Genomic DNA, 20,491 nt, shown 5'->3' with positions numbered 1-20,491 from the left:
TCTAGGAGACATATTGGGAATGTCAGTTAAGGAAACATGTGGGGCAATGGATGGAAGGAAAACAGGAGGAGGGGAAACTGGCCTGTTTGAACCCCTAACTGCTTACAGGGATCACCAATCAGCTTAGGCAACGGAGCACATTTGCAAGTTGGAAAAAATGAGTGGGCACCACACCTACCCGCTCACCAGCAATAAGACTTGAACAAAAGTGTTTTGACTTCTTCATTCCAAGCTTAATTTGGAGAGGAGGGGTGTTGATCTTCCAGGAGAGTGCAGCTTGTAATTAGGCTTCAAAGAAGCCATCTAGTGTAGCCAATAGAAAGCTTATCTGAAGCTTGTGGTGTGAGTTGGGTCAAAGCTGCAGAGGGGGGTTAACTCCCCCCCCCAAATCGTTCTCCCAAGCTGCAGTTTGGTTTTTTAATTTTTTTAAATTAATGGTGCATCTGTGGGCACTAGTTTGGCAACCCATGGCTTACATTATACTGGGAGGGGGATTAGGGTTGGGGTCCTATAGTATGGACTCAGAAGCTATGTTTCCCAGGGCTTCCTCCACATGAGATGCTCTTTTTAAGTTGTTCAGCAGAGAGATGGGAAGGGTACCAATGAGATTTACCTTTTTTGTCCCATAAATTTGGGCGATGACAAGGGTGGGAGATAGCAGGAAAGGAAGACAGGTTTGACTGGTTGTGCAAATCTCAAGCTGAGGCAAATTGAGTTTCAAGTCTTGAAAAGTCTGACTTGCCTCGCATTGGGTGAGGCTTTTTGAACTTTTGGAGTTTGTATTTTCAGCTAACCTAACTTAAACTTCATCCCATGATTAATATTAATCTTTGAAATCTTGCCAAAATATCTTCCTTGTCTAAATGTTAAACCTGCACACGATCTGTTAGTACAACTCCTACCAGCAAAAAAACCCCCTTAGTGTGTGATTTTGCTCTTCACCTGCTCAGCCATGAAGATCACTTGGGCAAGTCACAGTCTCTCAGCCTAAACTATGTCACAGAGTTGTTGTGAGGATAAAATTGGGAGGGGAAGAACCATGTTTGTATGCCACCTTGAGCTCCTTGGAGGAAACGTGGGACAAATGTAATAATAATTTTTTAAAAAAAAGGTTTTAAGGACTACGCTGTCAAGTGAGAAGTTGACATATTTCTTAAGACACTTTGAATTCTCTACTGTGAATCTTTTGAAAAACGTCTCTCTCATACTTTCAGGAGTCGTATGTATGGAAAATGTACCAAGAAAGATGCTGGGATTTTTTCCCAGCTGGAGATTGCTTCCGTAAACAGTATGAAGATCAACTTGGATAAACATATCAATAAAGAAGCTACTACACTCAAAAATAGAAGATTTAGAAAAAAGTCAAACTCTTATAATTTCATGTCTTAATATATGTATTACATATGTTTAAACCAGAGCTTGGAAGATTACTTTTTAAAAGTAATAAATTACAGTTACAATTACATGGCCCCAAAAAATAGTGATTACCGTTACAATTGCATTTGGTCTGAAAGTAACTGATTACTTTACTTTTTCTCAAAAGTAATCACTACAATTACATTTCAGTTACGTTTTTAAAAAATGCTTACAAGGTGCTGGCCTTGACTGCTGCACATCTAAGTAACCTAAAACAACATTAAAATTAAGCACACACACACACAGAGGGTAGTAGAATAATGTGAAGTGTGCCCCCATCTCTTCCTTATCTTACAAGATCCCCCCAGTTAGAGTGGAAGTAACAGGTCAATAGCACAATTAAAAAAGATCCCATTTGCATAATTTTTGCTCACTGAATAACCGTGCCTGGCCAGTCTAATCTATTAGCTCACAGAGTTATTGTGAGAATAAAATGAAGGGAGGGGGCGGGCCATGTACAATGAATTGAGGTAGGATTTGAAGATGATGATCATAGAATCATAGAATAGTAGAGTTGGAAGGGGCCAACACTTGTACAAGTGTATAGAACACAGCTTGTACCTTAGTTCAGTGCAGTGTGTGAACAAGCTTTCAAAGCTATTGTTTTACATGTCAAAGACCAGTGAATGACTTTTAATGTAGGACAAGCTTCCCCAAACTGGTGTCTTCCAAATGTCATTTATTTCTTTATTATTTGATTTATAGCCCGCCCTTCCTCCCAGCAGGAGCCCAGGGCGCCAAATGCTAAAAACACTTTAAAACATCATAAAAATACCTTAAAATACATTAAAACAAAACGTTAAAAACATTTTTTTAAAAAAGCTTTAAAGACATCTTTTTTAAAAGGGGGGGGTTTAAAAACATATTATTAAAGAAAACACATTAAAAGCAATTCTAACACAGATGCATGTCATTGGACTCCCAACTCCCATCAGCCCCAGCAAAAGCATGGCCAATGGACAGGGATGATGGCAATACAAAAAAAAATGGAGGGTGTCAGATTGGGGAAAGATGATCTAGGATGATGTACAGAGCTATCTTATGCAAAGTCAGATCAACTCACACCATTGGTCTATCTAGCAACATACTGTTCACCCCATCTAGTCCAGCATCCTGTTCTCACAGTGGCCAACCAGGATGGGGAAGGCGGGTGAGAGTGTCAGGCAAAGACTAGGAACAGCCAGGAAAATATCCCCACTCATTGATGATACTCACTGGCCAGTCACTGTCTCTGGCTAACCTACCTCACAGGGTTGTTGAGAGGATAAGAGGCAGGAGGTTGACCCATACATGCTGGCTTAAGCTTTTTGGAGTAAAGGTAAAACATAAATGCAATACATACATATTTTTATATTATTATTAATTGTATTTATACAAAAATGTCTCAAGGTAACTTACAAAAGTAAGATAATAGAAACAAAGCAAAAAACATTCAAAATCAAATTATAAAAACACAAATTAACCCCCCTAAAATCTCATCCCGCTAAAAAGATGGGTGCAATAAAGCAACCTAACTAATTATGATCTAAATTAAGAGCCAACAGTGTGGGTGAACAAAACTGTTTTTCCTGGGCCTCACAATAGAAAATCATGGTGCCAGGCATGTTTCCATGGGCACAGCATTGCACAAATGGGGAGCCACCACTGAGAAGGCCCATTCTCAAGCCACTACCCTTCACACTTCCTTTGGAGGGGGCACAAGGAAAATGGTCTCAGATGATGAGTGCAGTGTCCAAGTTGGTTTGTGTGGGGTTTTGCCTTTTTTATTTGGGAGCAGCTGAAACGCCTCAGTTTGCTGGAGCTAAGGATGTGGGGAAGCTATTTTTGGAATCAACTCACTGGCAGAGGCGTCCCTGACTCCCATCTGCAAGGGTGCCTTTACAACCTAACCTTGGGATCTATCTGGAGCGCAGTAAGCAATCTGGGAGCATCTGATGCTGTGGTTGAAGCCAAGCAGGTGTGCACCTGGTCAGTCCCTAGACAGCAAACTACAAAGAGGACACAAGTTTAATAATATATCTTTAAAAAAGTTTTTTGCATTGAAACATATCTGTGCTTCTTAAGATGAGATTTCAAATTCACTTTGCAAATATTTATATTCCTTGGCCAAGCAGGCTCCCTGAACACAACTACAAAAAATTAATCACCTGGCAGGTAGCTTGAAGACATTAGTGAGCATCAAACACCTGGTGGGATCTTTAATTCAAAGCCAAACTGCTTAGCTGTGGCCAGTTAAGAATTCCCTTCCGCCCTTTAGGAAGCTATAGAACACTGGCCTCTCCTCATCACACATACACGCCAAGACATTTGCCTATGGCGTTCAAGGCATGAGAAGAGTCTGTAGGATTAGACCAAAAGTCTATCTGAGCCTTTGACAACCTGATGCCCTCCAGATGTTTTGGGCTACAGCTCCAATCAGCACAGCTGGAGAGCATCTGGAGGGCACCAGGTTAGCAAAGATTAGTCTACCTAATCCACCATACTGTTCCCAACAGTAACCAGCCACCTGCATCCCATAAAGCCCACAAGCATAACATGAAGGGCACAACCCTCCCTGCTCTTCTCCTTCAGCAACTGGCATTCAGAGGTAGACTGCCTCTGAATCTGGAGGCTCTACTTAAATATTTAACAACAGCTCTTAATAAACACCACCTACATAAACACCTCTAATCTCCTAAAACACCTAAGCTAGCATCTGCCCCCACATCTGGCAACAGCGAGCTCCCCACATTAACTCTGCATAGCATGAAGGCGTACTTTGTCCTGAAATTTTTTTGCAGTTGTCCATGCCAAACTTCTTTTTTGAAAAGCCTGGCTGGTCTTATAAAGATTTTTGGTCCATACATGCGAACAATCATACATCATCATTACTGTCTAGACTTGTTAGTCGCTTGTTAACCAAAGGTCTCCAACTGACTTACAGTGCATTTAAAAATATTAATATAAATATATAATACCATAAAAACAAAACAACCCCCATAACAGCCACAGGTATCTTAGGTTATATTCATACAAAAAATGGACTAATCTGAAACACAACAACCACAGTTGACCTCAGTGGCAGGAAACTTCAGCCCCAGGGCATTCAATATGGGCCTCCTGGCTTCCCTATCTGGCTTGTGGAACTTTCCCCAGGCCAGACCACACATCTCACTGATCCTCTTCTGTGTGTTCCTCAAGTGCCTTGAAGTGTGGCGCCTCTTGCTTGTTTCCCTGAATAGAGATGTCCTTGCAGGAACATCCAGTTTGTTTGTGGGGGGGAGAGGGGGGCAGGCATGAGCAAGGGGGACGGGCGAGCAGCATGAGGGGGGAGGCGGCAGGCACGAGGCGACAGGCATGGGGGGAGAGGCAGCAGGCTGCAGGCGCGAGGGGGGTGGCAGGACAAGCAAGGGGCACACACACACACACACCATCGTCACTCACCTCAGCTCTTCACCTCCATCTGCTGCTGCCTTCTCCTCCTTCATCCTTGCCCTGGCTTTCTCCTCCACCGTCCATTTTTTCTCTCGCTCTCCGGCGCTCCACCACCCTCTGCCTCTTCACCTCCTCCCTCGTGCCTCCTAACACAGAGCACTAGGGAAGAGCGACACTGCACAGAAGTCCAATGCGAGGCACATGTCTTTTGTCCACCAATCAAAGGAGCAGAAGACTTCCCCTGCCCCCCCAAGTAACGTCCAAAAGTAATGCCGGAAATGTTACCATTACTGCTAAAAAGTAAGGAAATTACTAGTCGTTCTGTTACTAGCAAAATGTAATGAAGTTACCCACTCATTACTTTAAAAAGTAATAAATTACAAGTAACTCGTTATTTGTAACGAGTTACTTCTAAGCTCTAGTTTAAACTTTCAGTACACTAAACTAGTTTAATTTTATGAGGATCCAGCTGGGCTTTTTGCACCTGGCAGAAACAGACCTTATAGATTGTACTTTTCCAAAAAAAAGCAAAATCCAGACCAAGAAATATGCTTAAACATTTCAAGTCAGTATTCTAGCTCACAAGTTATTATTTGTTATTAACTCCACTCTTTATGAAATAAAATATAGCTTAGTTGAAAGGGCTACATCCTATTTTGTTACATGCACAACAACACCTGCAACCTAAGAACTTGAATGTCCGGTAACAATGCCTCATTTACTGACTCATATTAGGATATTAAACAATATTTCAGTCAGGCTTGTTTCCTGCTCCCTCATGCCATTTCCTAGTGAAAAGATACAGATAGAAAGTTTTTAATTCATCAGTGCTTAACACGTTTCAAATATTTTATTGTCCCTAAAATCCTAATTAAAGTGCCTTAAATATTTGCAGACATAGCTATGCAAAAGTTGTTTTTTTAATGTTAGCATTTTAGATTGATATTTTTGTTAATTGGTTGTTTTGCTGTCCTGTCTTATTGTATGAAATACCTGAAAGTGAATTACACATTTGTTCCAGTAACAACTTATTAGATGCAGCTGGTAAAAAAATACAATGTCTCACAATCTTACGAAATTAAATTTTAGGCCACATAATAATAATGCTTTATGGTCAACTAGTGGTAAAGTTTCTATGTTTATGCATTTTTCCTTGAATAAATAAGTGCCCACTGCAATAAAGAATTTACAAAACAAACTTTTATTTTGTCATATTTTATATATGCTTGTTATCAACCAACCTAAAGTCACACCAAACTACATAGTTTACAAACTGCATAACACATAGTTCCATTCACTAGCGCTCTTTTATTTTGCAGCTGTGAGCAATAAGCTATTGCACAACACTACCTGAAATTGTTATTAGTTGTATTAGTTTCAAGCCACCTCTGCAACTTTTTAAATTTACAAGCATTTCATGAAAATGTCACATTTCTTTAGGCAGTCTGTTGCACAGAATTCTCTGCAAGGTGTCCAGATTGTTTGTATTGGCACTTTGAAACAACAAAAGTTAGGAAAGTAACAATTAAAAATCGAGTTGAAGATACTACTTAATTAAATATTTGTAAACACTTATTTTATACCTAGGTACCATCATGTTAATTTTTCAGTTACTTGCATGCCAACCAAAATGTGGGCCTTAGGCAATCATGCTGTCTAACCAGTCTTCAAGGTCTTCCTCAGTAATATTTTTGGATGTAACCTCCTGCGGTTGAGATGCTGAGCGAACTTCTTCAGTTCCATCCAATTCTAAGAGATCTGATAAAATAAAATAGAACAAAATTGAACTATAACATCTTTTGGGGGTGATGCCACAAGAAAAAGCTGACAAGCTCCAATACTGACAAGACTAGGAGCCAATTAGGAAGCTGACTCTCAAAGATCCAGCCTCTAAGGGAGGTACTGGGCAGTTGACTTCAAAAAAGCTATGAATCAGGGGCTTAAAGAAGACAGGAAGAAAGAAAATTGGAATCACAGCTAAAAGAGAGGGCTTAAATAACAGGAAGCTCTATCCAATTGATAATATGCTGTGCCACAGGAATTTATGAGATCATAGAAAACCACAGATGGCACTTAGCCTCACATTTGCACGAGTTTTATAGGCTGCATTCATGGGGAAGAAAATCTACCATAGAGGTTTGCCAAGGCATCTCAGCTGGGTTAAACCACAGCTGTGCTAGGCATGGTGCAGGGCAGGAATCTGAGCTCAGTGGCAGAATACACGTTTTGCATGGAAAAGATCCCAAGTTCAATCCCCAGCTTTTCCAGTTAAAAAAAGAATCAGATAGCAGGTGATGGGGAAGACCTCTTCTGAGACCTTGGAGAACCACTTCCAGCAGCATAAACAATACTGGGCTAGATGGACAAAGAGTATGGCCTCTTAAGACAGCTCTCTATGTTCTCTAAGGCAACAAGTGCCATTGCTATTGATAACGTAAGGCCCTGTTGTGCCTCTGAATGGTCTGCATGCCAAGGCCTGAAGAGATGTGCAGGCACAGAGGGGAGCACTGCACTGTACCTGACACATTGTCCAGCTGAGAGACAGGCAGTAAGTAGCAAGGTCTCACTGAAAGCCAAAGGGGATCCCACCTATCCACGTAGAGCCAAACATCTGATGGCTCTGCACCCACAGAAGGTGCAAAATCCTTTCAATAATTTCCTCGTAAATATACAATTCATTAAAATCTGGGAAAGAACATTAAGATTAAAACAAGTGAAAATAATATGTTTAGGTAGTATCATTGTGACCAAGAAATAGAATCCAGATGGACTCTGCAGATGAGAAAGTGGAGCAGGCTTGATTCTCAGAGGTTCCCTTTAAGAGCCAAAACAGGCACTCCTCCAACTCAGCCTTGATCCCTGAAGCCTCTGAATGAGTGGCAGATTGGTCTGCACAGGGTCCTTCAAAATACCAGTGCCATCTGCCTCCAAGAAGGGAGATAGATCCATTTCCAATGGTCTGAAATCACATGCATGAATGTTTCTAATGATGGAGGTCTAAGATGGAGACTGTCAAGCACTTAACATAAAACCACTGACACATCTCAAGTTGGGACAAGGGATGAAAAGAGCTATCACCCTCTCTGATCATGTTTCCCCTGCTCATTGGGAACTCTCAGAAAAAGAAAAGGTACAACTCTGTTTATAGAGCCTAACCCAGCAACTCGGGTCACTGTGACTTCTGATTCCTCCATAGAGTAGCATAAACCGTTTGGGTTTGATCGCCCAACAGGTGAAGATCCCAGATAAGGTTGTTATCTCAGCCTGTGCTGGATAGAATAAGTAAGGTCACCAAGACTGAACTGACTCCATTTTCCTACGACCAGCTCCCCCTTCTTCAGTCCCCAGCACAAACAGATTTTCCCACTTGTTAATGCATTTGAACAGGTGCTTTGAAATGAATTGGACGAATCAGTGAAACTTCTTATAAACATGTCTATCCTCAAATTAACCTCTGCCCCAAAACAAGTTAAACATACTTTCCTCACTAAAGGTGGATGCCACAGCGGTAGCAGTTTTGAAGGAAGTGGTGTCATTCAATTGAAAGATCCTTAGGAAATACACTGAAGAAGACTGTTGAACTGTAAAGTGCTTTTAAAGTTTTGGTGGCAGGCTCTTATTTTGCTGGAGCCATTTTGTTCTGATTAGCGCTCAACTTCAGGGGGCACACATGACAGTCCAGCCTTCAAGAAAACATCTATGATTGCCACTCATGTGACAGACATTCCCCTGGATCCTACTTTTAAACAAGCTCAATGGATGTAGCAGAAAAGGAAAAACTCTCATCGCTGTAGCAAACCTTACACCCACCACATTACTTATCAATCTAGATACTAATGCCATAGCTAATTTTCCCCACTAAAAGTAGTCCTTCATCCTGACCCAGGCTTCAAGTCTGAGGTGATCTCTATCTTTTGCTTGTCTCAAAATTTGGTGCTGTTTTCTTTTTTATCAAATCCCTTCTCAGGATAAAGAGAGGTTGCTTACTAGTAACGGATATTCTTTGAGTGCTCTTCTGTACACTCATGCATATGGCATCTGTGCCAGTATAGATCATCATCTTGGACATTTGTTAAAAAGCTTAAAAACGGGTTGGCACACACCCACTTTGAAAAGAAGACAAGTGCCTTCCTGCTCCCTCAGTGACAGAAGATAATTTGACAAACATCTTTTACAGGTAAGCACTTAAAAAGATGAACAAGCTGAACTACTGTATTTGGAGGAGGGTGAAGGCCAAGTTGTTAAACTGAGAACAGCTCTCCAAAAAAGCATAACAACTCTGGCGTTCATGTATAATATGTAATGTTTGACAAGATAAGAGTATACGAGGGGATGGGAATTGAAACACCTCTGAAGACGGCAGCATAAGTTGCAACAGCTCTAGCAGAATGGCTCCTTAGTCCAAATGGCAGGGTCTGTTTGGTTATCTCAGTAGTAGAAATTATAAAAAAAGGTGATTAAATAAAATTGTGCCTGCACTGACTCCCACAGCACAGTATTTTGTTTCTACCATATCTTACAATGTGCACTACCTTATCCATTTTTACTGCTCGTGTGCACAAAATCTTTTGGAACCATAAAAGACTAACATTAATTTAAAAGCATAAGCTTTCATGGACTAAAGTCCACTCATCAGATGCAGGAAATATTGTTCTGGGCTGCAAGTGTGTGTGTACATATATGTTGATTACATTTTAATAATGTGCATTAATGTGCATAATAATTGGCCATTGTGCACATTCACCAGGCCTCATGGACATAAGAACATTAGAAGAGCCTGCTGGATCAGGCCAGTGGCCCATCTAGTCCAGCATCCTGGAACACACTGTCCTTCTATGAAGAGGGAATTTTTAACATTCTCTGGCCATTATGCATAATCTCCAACAGGCCTTGGAGAATATGCATATATGCATATATATATGCATATATATATATATATATATATATATATATATATATATATATATATATATATATATATATATATATATGCATATATATGCATATATTGACTTAATTTTGTACATTTTCCAGGCAATATGCACATTCTCCAGTCGCATAGTCTCAAAGAAACATGTCTTTTTCCTCACCTCTTTCCAGGTGTACAATTTCCTCACCTCTTTTCCTCCTCTGTGACCAGGAGGAAGAATGCAACAGTCCAATGTTTTCCCTGGGCTCACATAGGCACATCCATGCAGTGATAAAACCATGGTTTACCACTATTTAATTAAGGGGAAAAAATCCTTGAGGATGCACCTCCAGGGAGAGAATTCCAAAATGTGTTCAACAGGAAATGTGCAAAGATTATTTCTGGCACAGTGATGGACCAGAGTGAAATGATTTTTGACAAGAGTGCTGGAAGAGACACTGCCTCAGCCATGGAATTTAACAGCTGGTGCTTGCAAGCAGGGTGGATAAAAATCAGTTTTTTTGAAAAAATAAATACATTTTTAATTTAAATTGGATTTTAAGAAAATCAATAAAAATAGCAACTGTCTCTCCCATTCAATTCTATCTAATTACAAACAAGCAAAATCTACACTTACAGTCTTATTAAAATGAATTAATGGCTCTATCACACTCACACACATCTACCAGTCAAAAATGGGCACTCATTTCAGTTTTCCATCTCATGAAAATGGCTCTGCCCAGCCAAACTACAAACTCTTGCTTCTTGGAGGTTCTGGACTTTCAGTTTCTGTTTCTCTGACTAAAGTTACATGTGCAAAGACACAAACTGGATGGGAATGGGATAGTTGTTGTTCTGAGTTTATGTAGTGATGGAGCTGGGCTACACAAGGCAAAGGAACTGGGACTAGGGTTGCCAGGTCAGAAGCATCCCAAACCCTGAGATTTCAGGGGCGGGCCTTAGCGATGTCATGGAGTGGGCCCTAGTGATGTCATTAAGCAGGAAAAGGAAACTGTTCTCAGAACTTGAAATGGGGTTTAGCTATTGCTATTGTCAATCACCACCCTGACTTCACTTACTGGCTAAAAACCTGAAAGGGCAGAGATTAGAGCATCCAGTACTAACAGAAGATGGGTGTGTGTGTGTGTGACATTTTGGTTTATAACATTTGAACCAAACCACATAGAAACTTATTTTTTTTAAAAAAATGAAAGATAAGAGTCCAGAGATTAAGATGATTCACCCAGAGACCTAGAGAGGAACCCCCAAAACCAAAGTCTCCAGGCGAAAACCGGAGACTTGGCAAGCCTAACTGGGAAAGAGGCAATATAGAAAAGGAAAGTTGGAGGCAGAGTACAAAGGAACAGTGGAGAGGACTGGAAAGAAAAAAGGAAGACATTATAGTACAGGCACAGGTTGCAGTTCCTATATTCCACACACACACTTTTTGCCACACAAGAACTGTTATGACCTCTGGGCATAAGAGAGACCCTTTTTGGGAATATTTTGAAGAAATTCCTTTCCTGGGCAAAAAAGGGAAATGTGCAAAGTATAAACAGTGCAAGAAGAAGATGCAGGGCTTAGTTGCAAGAATGATGAAACATAATGAAACCTACTGATTAGGATAAATGCTGTGCATGAAGAAGATGTGGATATGTCTAAAGAACTGTGGATTAAGTGGTTAGAAAATTGAATAATTCACTTTGGGAATGCATCATTCTGGGAATGCATCATTCGTCAAGATTCTCTGTGCCTTTTAGTATTAGTGTTATTCAGCAAGCTGCTGTGTTGGATTAATCACGGGGAAAAGACTAGTTCTTTATGGCTTATTTAATCGGTTAACTAGGTTTAGAATCTATAACCCAAATTTACGGTACAGAAATATACAGTTAAGAGTTGCCACTGGGTGCCATTTATTTTATATTACATAAAAATGGAAATCTATTGCCTTAGTATCCCATGCAAGTAAAGTAATGCTCAAGATTCTACAAGAAAGGCTCTTACCATATATGGAGTGAGAAATGCCAGATGTCCAAGCTGGAATTAGAAAGGGAAGAGGTACCAGAGATCATATCGCAAACATATGTTGGATAATGGAATGGACCAGAGAATTTCAGAAGAAAATCACCCTGTGCTTTATAGATTACAGCAAAGCCTTTGACTGTGTAGATCATGAAAAACTATGGAATGCTTTAAAAGAAATGGGGGTGCCACAGCATCTGATTGTCCTGATGCGCAACCTATACTCTGGACAAGAGGCTACTGTAAGGACAGAATATGGAGAAACAGACTGGTATCCCATTGGAAAGGGTGTGAGACGGGTGTATTTTATCACCCTATTTTTTTACTCTATACACAGAACATATTATACGGAAAGCAGGATTGGACCAAGATGAAGGAGGTGTGAAAATTGGAGGGAGAAATATCAATTATTCAAGATATACAGATGATACCATACTACTAGCAGAAAAGTAATGATTTGAAACGAATGCTGATGAAAGTTAAAGAGGAAAGCACAAAAGCAGGACTGCAGCTGAACGTCATAAAGACTAAAGGATTGACAACAGAAGATTTATGTAACTTTAAAGTTGATAATGAGGACATTGAACTTGTCAAGGATTATCAATACCTCGGCACAGTCATTAACCAAAATGGAGACAATAGTCAGAAGAAGGCTAGGACTGGGGAGGGCAGCTATGAGAGAACTAGAAAAGGTCCTCAAATGCAAAGATGTATCACTGAACACTAAAGTCAGGATCGTTCAGACTATAGTATTCCTGATCTCTATGTATGGATGTGAAAGTTGGACGGTAAAAAAAGTGGATAAGAGAAAAATAAACTCATTTGAAATGTGGTGTTGGAGAAGAGCTTTGTGCATACCATGGACTGCAAAAAAGACAAATAATTGGGTGTTAGAACAAATTAAACCAGAACTGTCCTAGAAGCTAAAATGATGAAACTGAGGTTATCATACTTTGGACACATAATGAGAAGACATGATTCACTAGAAAAAACAATAATGCTGGGAAAAACAGAAGGGAGTAGAAAAAGAGGAAGGCCAAACAAGAGATGAATTGATTCCATAAAGGAAGCCACAGACCTGAACTTACAAGATCTGAACAGATGGTTCATGACAGATGCTCTTGGAGGTCACTGATTCATAGGGTCACCATAAGTTGTAATCGACTTGAAGGCACATAACAACAAAAATGGAAATGGGACTGCCTGCAAGTCGATCCTGACTTATGGCTACCCTATGAATAGAGTGTTCATGGTAAGCGGTATTCAGAGGGGGTTTACCATTGCCTCCCTCTGAGGCCAGTCCTCCCCAGCTGGCTAGGGCCTGCTCAGCTTGCCACAGCTGCACAAGCCAGCCCCTTCCTTGTCCAGCTGGGGGGCAACTGAGCTCCTTGGGACTATGCAGCTTGCCCACAGCTGCACAGGGGGCAGGGCACGTAATCCCTGAGCCACTCACTGTGGGGGTGATCTTTAACTGGCCCTTTACACCCAGGAGACATGAGCGGGAATTTGAACCCACAGACTGGACTCCCAGCCAGGCTCTCCTCCCCACTGTGCTTTACCAGCTGTCCTATATTACATAACATGCCCCTTATCTTGGAACATCATGGCAGACCATAATGGTGATGCCATAAGTCTATTCCTGTTTTATTTCAGCATAACTCAGCTTCCCTAGGGAACTCCATTCTATATTTGTTTTCTCAAAAAAAAAACCAAGCACCTGCAGCTTCACACAGGCAATTATAGGTACTATTTCCTAAATTAATAAACATCAAATTATCTAAACAATCATACAAAGTGTACCATCCTTGTAAAATCCCATACCACGTTGTAAATTAACATGTTTTAGTAATCAGATTTACACAATTGTTTAAGAAATATATGACTTGAAAGGTTGTCACATAGAAGAGGGCCAGGATCTCTTCTCGATCATCCCAGAGTGCAGGACATGGGATAATGGGCTCAAGTTACAGGAAGCCAGATTTTGGCAGAACATCAGGAAAAACTTCCTGTTAAGAGTGGTATGATAGTGGGCTCTCCAGTATTGGGAATTAAAGCGGTCGGTACCTTGGGGGAAAGTGACCATGTAATGCTGGAATTCGTGATTCTGGGGAAAGCCAAAGAAGAATATACTCAAATATGGACCTTGGATTTCAGGAAAGCCGATTTTAGCAAGCTCAGGGAAATGATGGGTAGGATCCCGTGGCTAGATAGACTAAAGAAAAACAGAGCCCAAGAAGCGTGGGAGTTCATGAAGAACATATTACAAAAAGCGCAATCGCAAACAATTCCAAAGAGGAAGAAAAACGGAAAACATCGGAAAAAGCCAATGTGGCTACACGGAAGACTGGTGGAGGAGGTAAAAATAAAAAAGAGCATGTATAAAGAATGGAAGGAAGGACGCATCACCAAGGAAGAGTACCGACGAGCGGCTCGGGCTTGCAGGGATAGTGTAAGGAAAGCTAAAACCCAGAATGAGCTGAGAGGCTGGCGAGGGAAGCGAGGAACAACAAAAAGGGGTTTTTCAGATATGTTTGAAGCAAGAGAAAGACCAAGGAAACGGTGGGACTGCTGCTCAGTGAGGATGGCAAAATGTTGACAGATAACAAGGAAAAGGCAGAACTGCTCAACGCCTATTTTGCCTCCGTTTTCTCCCAAAAAGGGAACAGTGTGCAACCTTGCATCGGTAGCAATCTCAGTAAGGGGTCGGGATTGCAGTTCAAAATTGATAAGGAGATAGTCAGGAAATACCTAGTTAACCTAAATGAGTTCAGATCTCCAAGGCCTAATGAACTGCATCCCAGAGTATTGAAGGAACTTGCTGATGTACTCTCGGAACCTCTTGCCATCATCTTTGAGAAATCCTGGAGAACGGGAGAGGTGCCGGAGGACTGGAGATGGGCAAACGTCGTCCCGCTCTTTAAAAAAGAAGATCCGGGGAATTACAGGCCGGTCAGTCTGACTTCAATACTGGGAAAGATATTAGAACAGATAATAAAAGAGTCCATTGGCAACTATCTAGATGACAATGCTGTGATTAGTAGGAGCCAGCATGGGTTTGTCAAGAAAAAATCCTGTCAAACTAATCTCATCTCTTTTTTTGATCGGGTCACTAGCTTAGTAGATGGTGGAAATGCTGTAGATGTCATCTATCTAGATTTCAGCAAAGCGTTTGACAAAGTCCCCACGACCTTTTGATTAGCAAACTGGTCAAATGCGGACTAGATGGAAATACTGTCAGGTGGATTCACAACTGGTTGGAAAACCGTACTCAAAGAGTGGTCGTCGGTGGCTCTGCTTCGGACTGGAAGGAGGTTTCGAGTGGAGTGCCACAGGGTTCTGTCCTGGGGCCGATACTCTTCAACATTTTTATCAATGACTTAGATGACGGGGTGGAGGGAAGCCTTATGAAGTTTGCGGATGATACGAAACTGGGAGGGATAGCTAACACAATGGATGACAGGAATAAAATCCAAAGGGACCTGGATAGACTAGAAAATTGGGCTGAAATTAATAAAATGAAATTCAATAAAGACAAATGCAAGATTCTGCATTTAGGCCACAAAAACAAAATGCACGGGTACAGGATGGGAAATACCTGGCTTAGCAGTAGTGCATGTGAGAAGGACCTTGGAATTGTAGTGGATCGCAAGTTGAACATGACCCAGCAGTGTGATGCTGCAGCAAAAAAGGCAATCATGGTTTTGGGCTGCATAAACAGAGCTATAGTTTCCAGGTCGAGGGAAGTAAAAGTCCCACTATATTCTGCATTAGTCAGGCCTCATCTGGAATACTGCGTTCAGTTCTGGGTGCCTCATTTTAAGAAAGATATAGACAAGTTAGAGCGGGTTCAGAAGAGGGCGACAAGGATGATAGCCGGTATGAAGAACAAATCTTATGAGGAAAGGTTGAAGGAACTTGGCATGTTCAGTCTGGTGAAAAGAAGGCTGAGGGGTGACATGATTGCACTCTTTAAGTACCTGAAGGGCTGTCACATAGAGGAGGGTACAGATTTGTTCTCTGCTGCCCCAGAGGGTAGGACTAGGTCTAATGGTTTTAAGTTGCAGGAGCGTAGATTCAGATTGGACATTAGAAGGAACTTCTTGACAGTAAGGGCAGTTCAGCAATGGAACCGACTGCCTAGGGAGGTGGTGGGATCCCCTTCGCTGGATGTCTTCAAGGAGAGGCTGGACAGCTATCTGCGGGAGATGCTCTAGCTGTGGATTTCCTGCTCTGAGCAGGGGGTTGGACTCGATGGCCTACAAGGCCCCTTCCAACTCTATGATTCTATGATTCATTCAAGAGGCAGGTGGACAGCCCCCTGTTGGGTATGCTTTAATTTTCTGCATGATGTGGTCATGTGGTTTTAGTTGATACTGCTGACCCTTCCTTACAGCCCAGTTCCGAACATTTTATTATGCTTCATTTTAAAATGGATTCTGTTATCATGTGGCTGTATGTTTCTTGAAAATGACTGTGAAATGAATACATAGGGTTGTATTCAACTGTCCTACTCAGAGTAGACCTATTGAAATGGATAGACTTGAGTAACTTAGGTTCATTAATTTCAGTGGGTCTACACTGAGTATGACTTAGCTGAATGCAACCCATTGTTTTAAAAGATAGCTTCAGGAAAGGCCACCCTCTTCACCGTGTTATTATGCACCAGTTTTGAATTGAGGAAAAAATGGAAATTTCCTTACCGTGAATTTCTATTTGTGGATAGGGCTGGAGGACATTCCTGGTCCTGCCTATGGTCAGTGAAGGTTGGGTCTTTTCTTCCCTCTGGTCAGAACTTCCTTTTGTCTGTTTTTTGCTACCTTTTCCTATTACTCTTCTTTCAGTCATTCTCCTCTCCTTACTTTGATAACTATTTTCCTTTTCCCTCTCGTCCCTTACCGTCTGTCTTTTTATCTCCCCCCCCCCCTCGCCTTCACTTTGTGGGTCCGGGAGGCTTGTTGAGCCCAACTGGGCATTTTGGCACCATGCAAAGCGCTTCAAACATTGGCGGAGTGTGGCTAGCCACAGCGTTCCAGCTACAGTGGCAGCCACTTCGGAAGGGAGACTGACTCCCTGCTCAGCAGAGCCGCGTTTCTTACCACACTCGTACAAATGGGATCACAGTCTCCGGCTCCCTCCCCTTCCTGAGAACTAGTGTGATGGGCTGCCTGGGGGTATCTAGCCCCAAATTCAGAATGTAAAAGGCAGCAGGGGGTTGAGCGGTGCCTGCTAAGGTGGCTCGCCATCACAACAACTTCCCGTGCTTTTCTCTCAAATGCAGAACAGCTGTGGCCGCCATTTGGATGGCTTCATCTGCTTCCTCCTCATTTTCCTGTCAAGACTTCTGCCACGTGGGAGACGCGATGGACTCTAGGGAACTGCAAGAGCAAGGCTCGACGGGTTTTCAGCTTGCACTCTCTCCATCCCCAAGTTGGGGCAGCGGGGGGGGGGAGTATTAATGATGAAGATATGGAAGCTTTCCCCCCCCGTTTCCCAAGTTTATGTCGTGGGTTAAGGACTTTATAGCCTCTGAAATCAGTGGCTCCCTTCATCATGTCCTTAAACATAAGCAGGGCAGACACTCAAGCAGGCGCTCCCATAAGGGAAAGTGGAAGCGCAGATCTCACTCTAGTGGCTCTAGCAGGTAGGGGAGATATAGCAGTTCACCACTGTGCCACAACTATTCCCGATCTCCTCCTTCTTCTACTCCACCCACCAGCAGGGGTGGCACGCCTACTGTCACCATATCGGGGGGCACACCCCCACTCCTTGTCACATCATGCAGTGGGGGAGTCCCAGGAGCCCCTACAGGGGACAAGGATCTTACTGGACACAGTGGACTGGTAGGGGGTGTTATGAGTCAACAGGACTGGATGTAAGTCGAAGGACAGCAGGGGACATTGTCTGATTCAGATGATTCCCTGAACCTGACAGGGGGAGAGTTGTCAGAAGAGGAACTTAAGACAACCCAGACCTGGCTAGGCTCTTTGCCCCAGAGGTTTTTCAATTCCTTCTCTTGAAGGTGTGCAGAGTGCTACAGTTGTTAGAGACTGAGGGGGGAGGTGACGCACCCTCCCAGGCAGCTTTGGCAGGAGCTAAAAAGGCCTTTCCTTAGACTGATGTGAAGCTGGTTATTGTTCTTTCCTCAGGCTTTTGATGATGTGTGGGACATGGAATGGGAGTCACCATGCAAATCAAAGCAGCTTCCTAAGTGGGCAAAGAAGCACTATGTCTTTGCTGAAAGGATCACGGCATGGTTGCGTTTTCCCAAAGTGGACCGGCCTGTCGCCGCCCTTGCTTGCTCGGCAGCGATCCCTGCTGAAGGGGGGGGGCTAAGGATCTCTGTGATAAGCGGGTCGAAGGGGCCCCTCACAAGAGTTTTGAGGCAGATGCTGTGGGCTTCAGGGCTGCAGCCACTTCCTCAGTTTTCTCCAGGACAGTGTTCATGTGGGCAGAAGAGCTGGGTGTAAGGGATGATGTTCCCAAGTTTGTGAAGGGCGGTTTAAAGAAAATGGCATATGCTTCAGCTAGTGTCTGCTGATGCATCCATGGATGCCTTACAATTTGCTGCACGGTCCATGGCAGCATGTACCATGGCACGATGCAACATTTAGTTCAGGCTAGGGGCAGTGAATGCAGGGTCACAGACCTGCCTCACTGCCCTCCCCTTTTCAGGCTCTAAGTTGTTCGGTGAATCTCTGGAGGCTCACCTGGTGGAAACTAGAGACAAAAAGAAAACACTTCCAATGGCTAAAAGAGAGGAACAGAAAAACAGACAGAATCAGGATTTTTTGTTCCCCAATACAGCCCTCCAGATTCAGAAGCCAATCTTCCAGCCGGTTTCGCTGGGGCAGACAGGACAGAGGTGGTGGCTGTGCCTCCTCAACAAAATTGGGAGGTGCATCTTTCTCCTCAGGGAGACCCCAGAAGGGCACCTAAAAGGGTCCCTCCTCCTGACTGGCATCCTCTGGAGGTCTCCCATGGGGTGGGAGAAAGGCTGCTGGAGTTTTCCTCCCGGTGGAGACATCACTTGACAATTGGGTACTGGAGACAGTATCCATGGGGTATGCAACAGAGTTTGTCCGACCTCCATCCGATCTGTTGTTGCCCACCCCACGGTCCCGAAAACCGAAGCAGCAGCAATGTTACCTGGAGGCCATTCAGCACCAGCTGAGCTTTCAGGTGATAGAGGCAGTGGTCCCATCAGAGAGGAAATTGGGTCTATTCATTTTTTTCTTAATCAACAAAAAAAAGTGGCAATACCAGGGCCATCTTAGATCTAAAATGGCTCAACAGATAGGTGGCCAAAAGACACGTCAAAGTGGAAACTCTTCGCTCCATAACAGCAGCTCTAAGAAAAGGGGATTGGTTGACCTCTGTGGACCTCTCCGAGGCGTACCTGCACATTCCAATTTGCAGGCGACACAGGAGATTTCTCCGGTTCTCATACAATTACAGGCACTTCCAGTACTGGGCGTTGCCCTTCAGGCTCTCCCCAGCACCAAGGGTCTTCACCAAGGTGCTGGCAGCCCTGGTGGCCCATCTTTGAACAATGGGGATCTGTGTACATTCCTACCTGGACAACATACTGGTAAGAGCACTATCAGAGAGCCAGTCCCGGATGGACACCCACCTCGCACCAGCCTGGCTTCTTTTTTTTTTATCATTAATTTTTATTCAAATTTTCAAACAAAACAAAACAAAACAAAAAAGAAACAAATTAAACAATAAAATAAAATGTTGACTTCCAATTTGTCGCAGATCAGTTATAGGTCTATGATATATAACAAACCTGTCTCTTAATATATTACAAAATCACTTTCCTCCAGTAGTTATCTTAATTAATCATCAAATCTCATTAACATCACTTTATTCTTTCCGCAAAAAGTCAAAGAGAGGTTTCCACTCCTTGAGAAATATATCCATCGATTTTTCTCCAAATAAACATGTCAATTAATCCATCTCATCAAGTCTGCTAGGTCCAGTAATTTCAATAGCCATTTTTCCATTATCAGTGTTAATTCCATCTTCCAACTTCCATACTTGCACCCATAATAATCTTGCTGTCATAGTTATAGTCATATAGTAAGAGTCTGTTGGGAATTTCCTTCATCACAAATATTTCCTTGCCATCAATTCTGAATGTGTTGCTGAAATATTGTTGTAAAGTCATATCTCTGTTCCTCTTTTTTACGAAATGCACTAGCACATCTCTTAAGAGTTTTTCCATTGTCACATATCTGGAATTAATTCTATAAATTTTCTCTATTTCAAGTTCCATCAAATCATTCCAGTCCAGAAATTCCATTGAAACATTGATAGCTTTATCTCTGATATCTTCATCAATTTCTCCAGGGACAACGCCGAATTCCAAACAGTAATCTTTATCTCCAGGATCCACAAACTCCAAATATTTTTCCAGTTCCACACTTGATATATCTGTTCCAATCTCCAGGACTTGCATCCTCCCTTCAATTTTTGCCATAAAGTCCAAATCTTTTTCAAATTCCACATTTGATATATCTGATCCAATCTCCAGAATTTGCTCCTTCCCTTTAATTTCTTTTTCATCTTCTATTGCTTGTCCATCTGCTCCTTTTCTCATATAATCCTTTATTTCTTTCAACTCCTGTTTCACTTTACCAAATTCAGTTGCCATCTCTTGTCTACTCTGTCCCAGTTCTTGTTTCGTTATCTTAATCTCATCCATTATCTTCTGAAACATATCCAGAG

The 20,491-nt window shown here is 42.3% G+C and overlaps 2 protein-coding genes across 2 annotated transcripts in view; one reads left to right on the top strand and one right to left on the bottom strand.

Annotated features, from left to right (window-relative positions):
- Positions 1–4,650, top strand: part of RYR3 (ryanodine receptor 3) — a 481,871-nt gene extending 477,221 nt beyond the window's left edge. The window contains exon 104 of the mRNA XM_061612803.1: positions 1,215–4,650. Coding sequence (XP_061468787.1) covers positions 1,215–1,310 — 96 coding nt within the window. The 3' untranslated portion in view covers positions 1,311–4,650. The remainder of the gene's footprint in view (positions 1–1,214) is intronic.
- A 1,366-nt stretch (positions 4,651–6,016) lies between these two features.
- The window catches only part of AVEN (apoptosis and caspase activation inhibitor), a 205,031-nt gene continuing 190,556 nt past the window's right edge, over positions 6,017–20,491 (bottom strand). Inside the window, exon 6 of the mRNA XM_061611482.1 lies at positions 6,017–6,588. Within this exon, the coding sequence (XP_061467466.1) occupies positions 6,470–6,588 (119 nt within the window). The 3' untranslated portion in view covers positions 6,017–6,469. The remainder of the gene's footprint in view (positions 6,589–20,491) is intronic.

This window comes from Rhineura floridana, chromosome 2 (assembly GCF_030035675.1).
Source record: "Rhineura floridana isolate rRhiFlo1 chromosome 2, rRhiFlo1.hap2, whole genome shotgun sequence".
Lineage (NCBI taxonomy): Eukaryota > Metazoa > Chordata > Lepidosauria > Squamata > Rhineuridae > Rhineura > Rhineura floridana.
The sequence above is the reverse complement of the archived record's forward strand: the minus strand, read 5'-3'. Positions and strand labels throughout refer to the sequence as shown.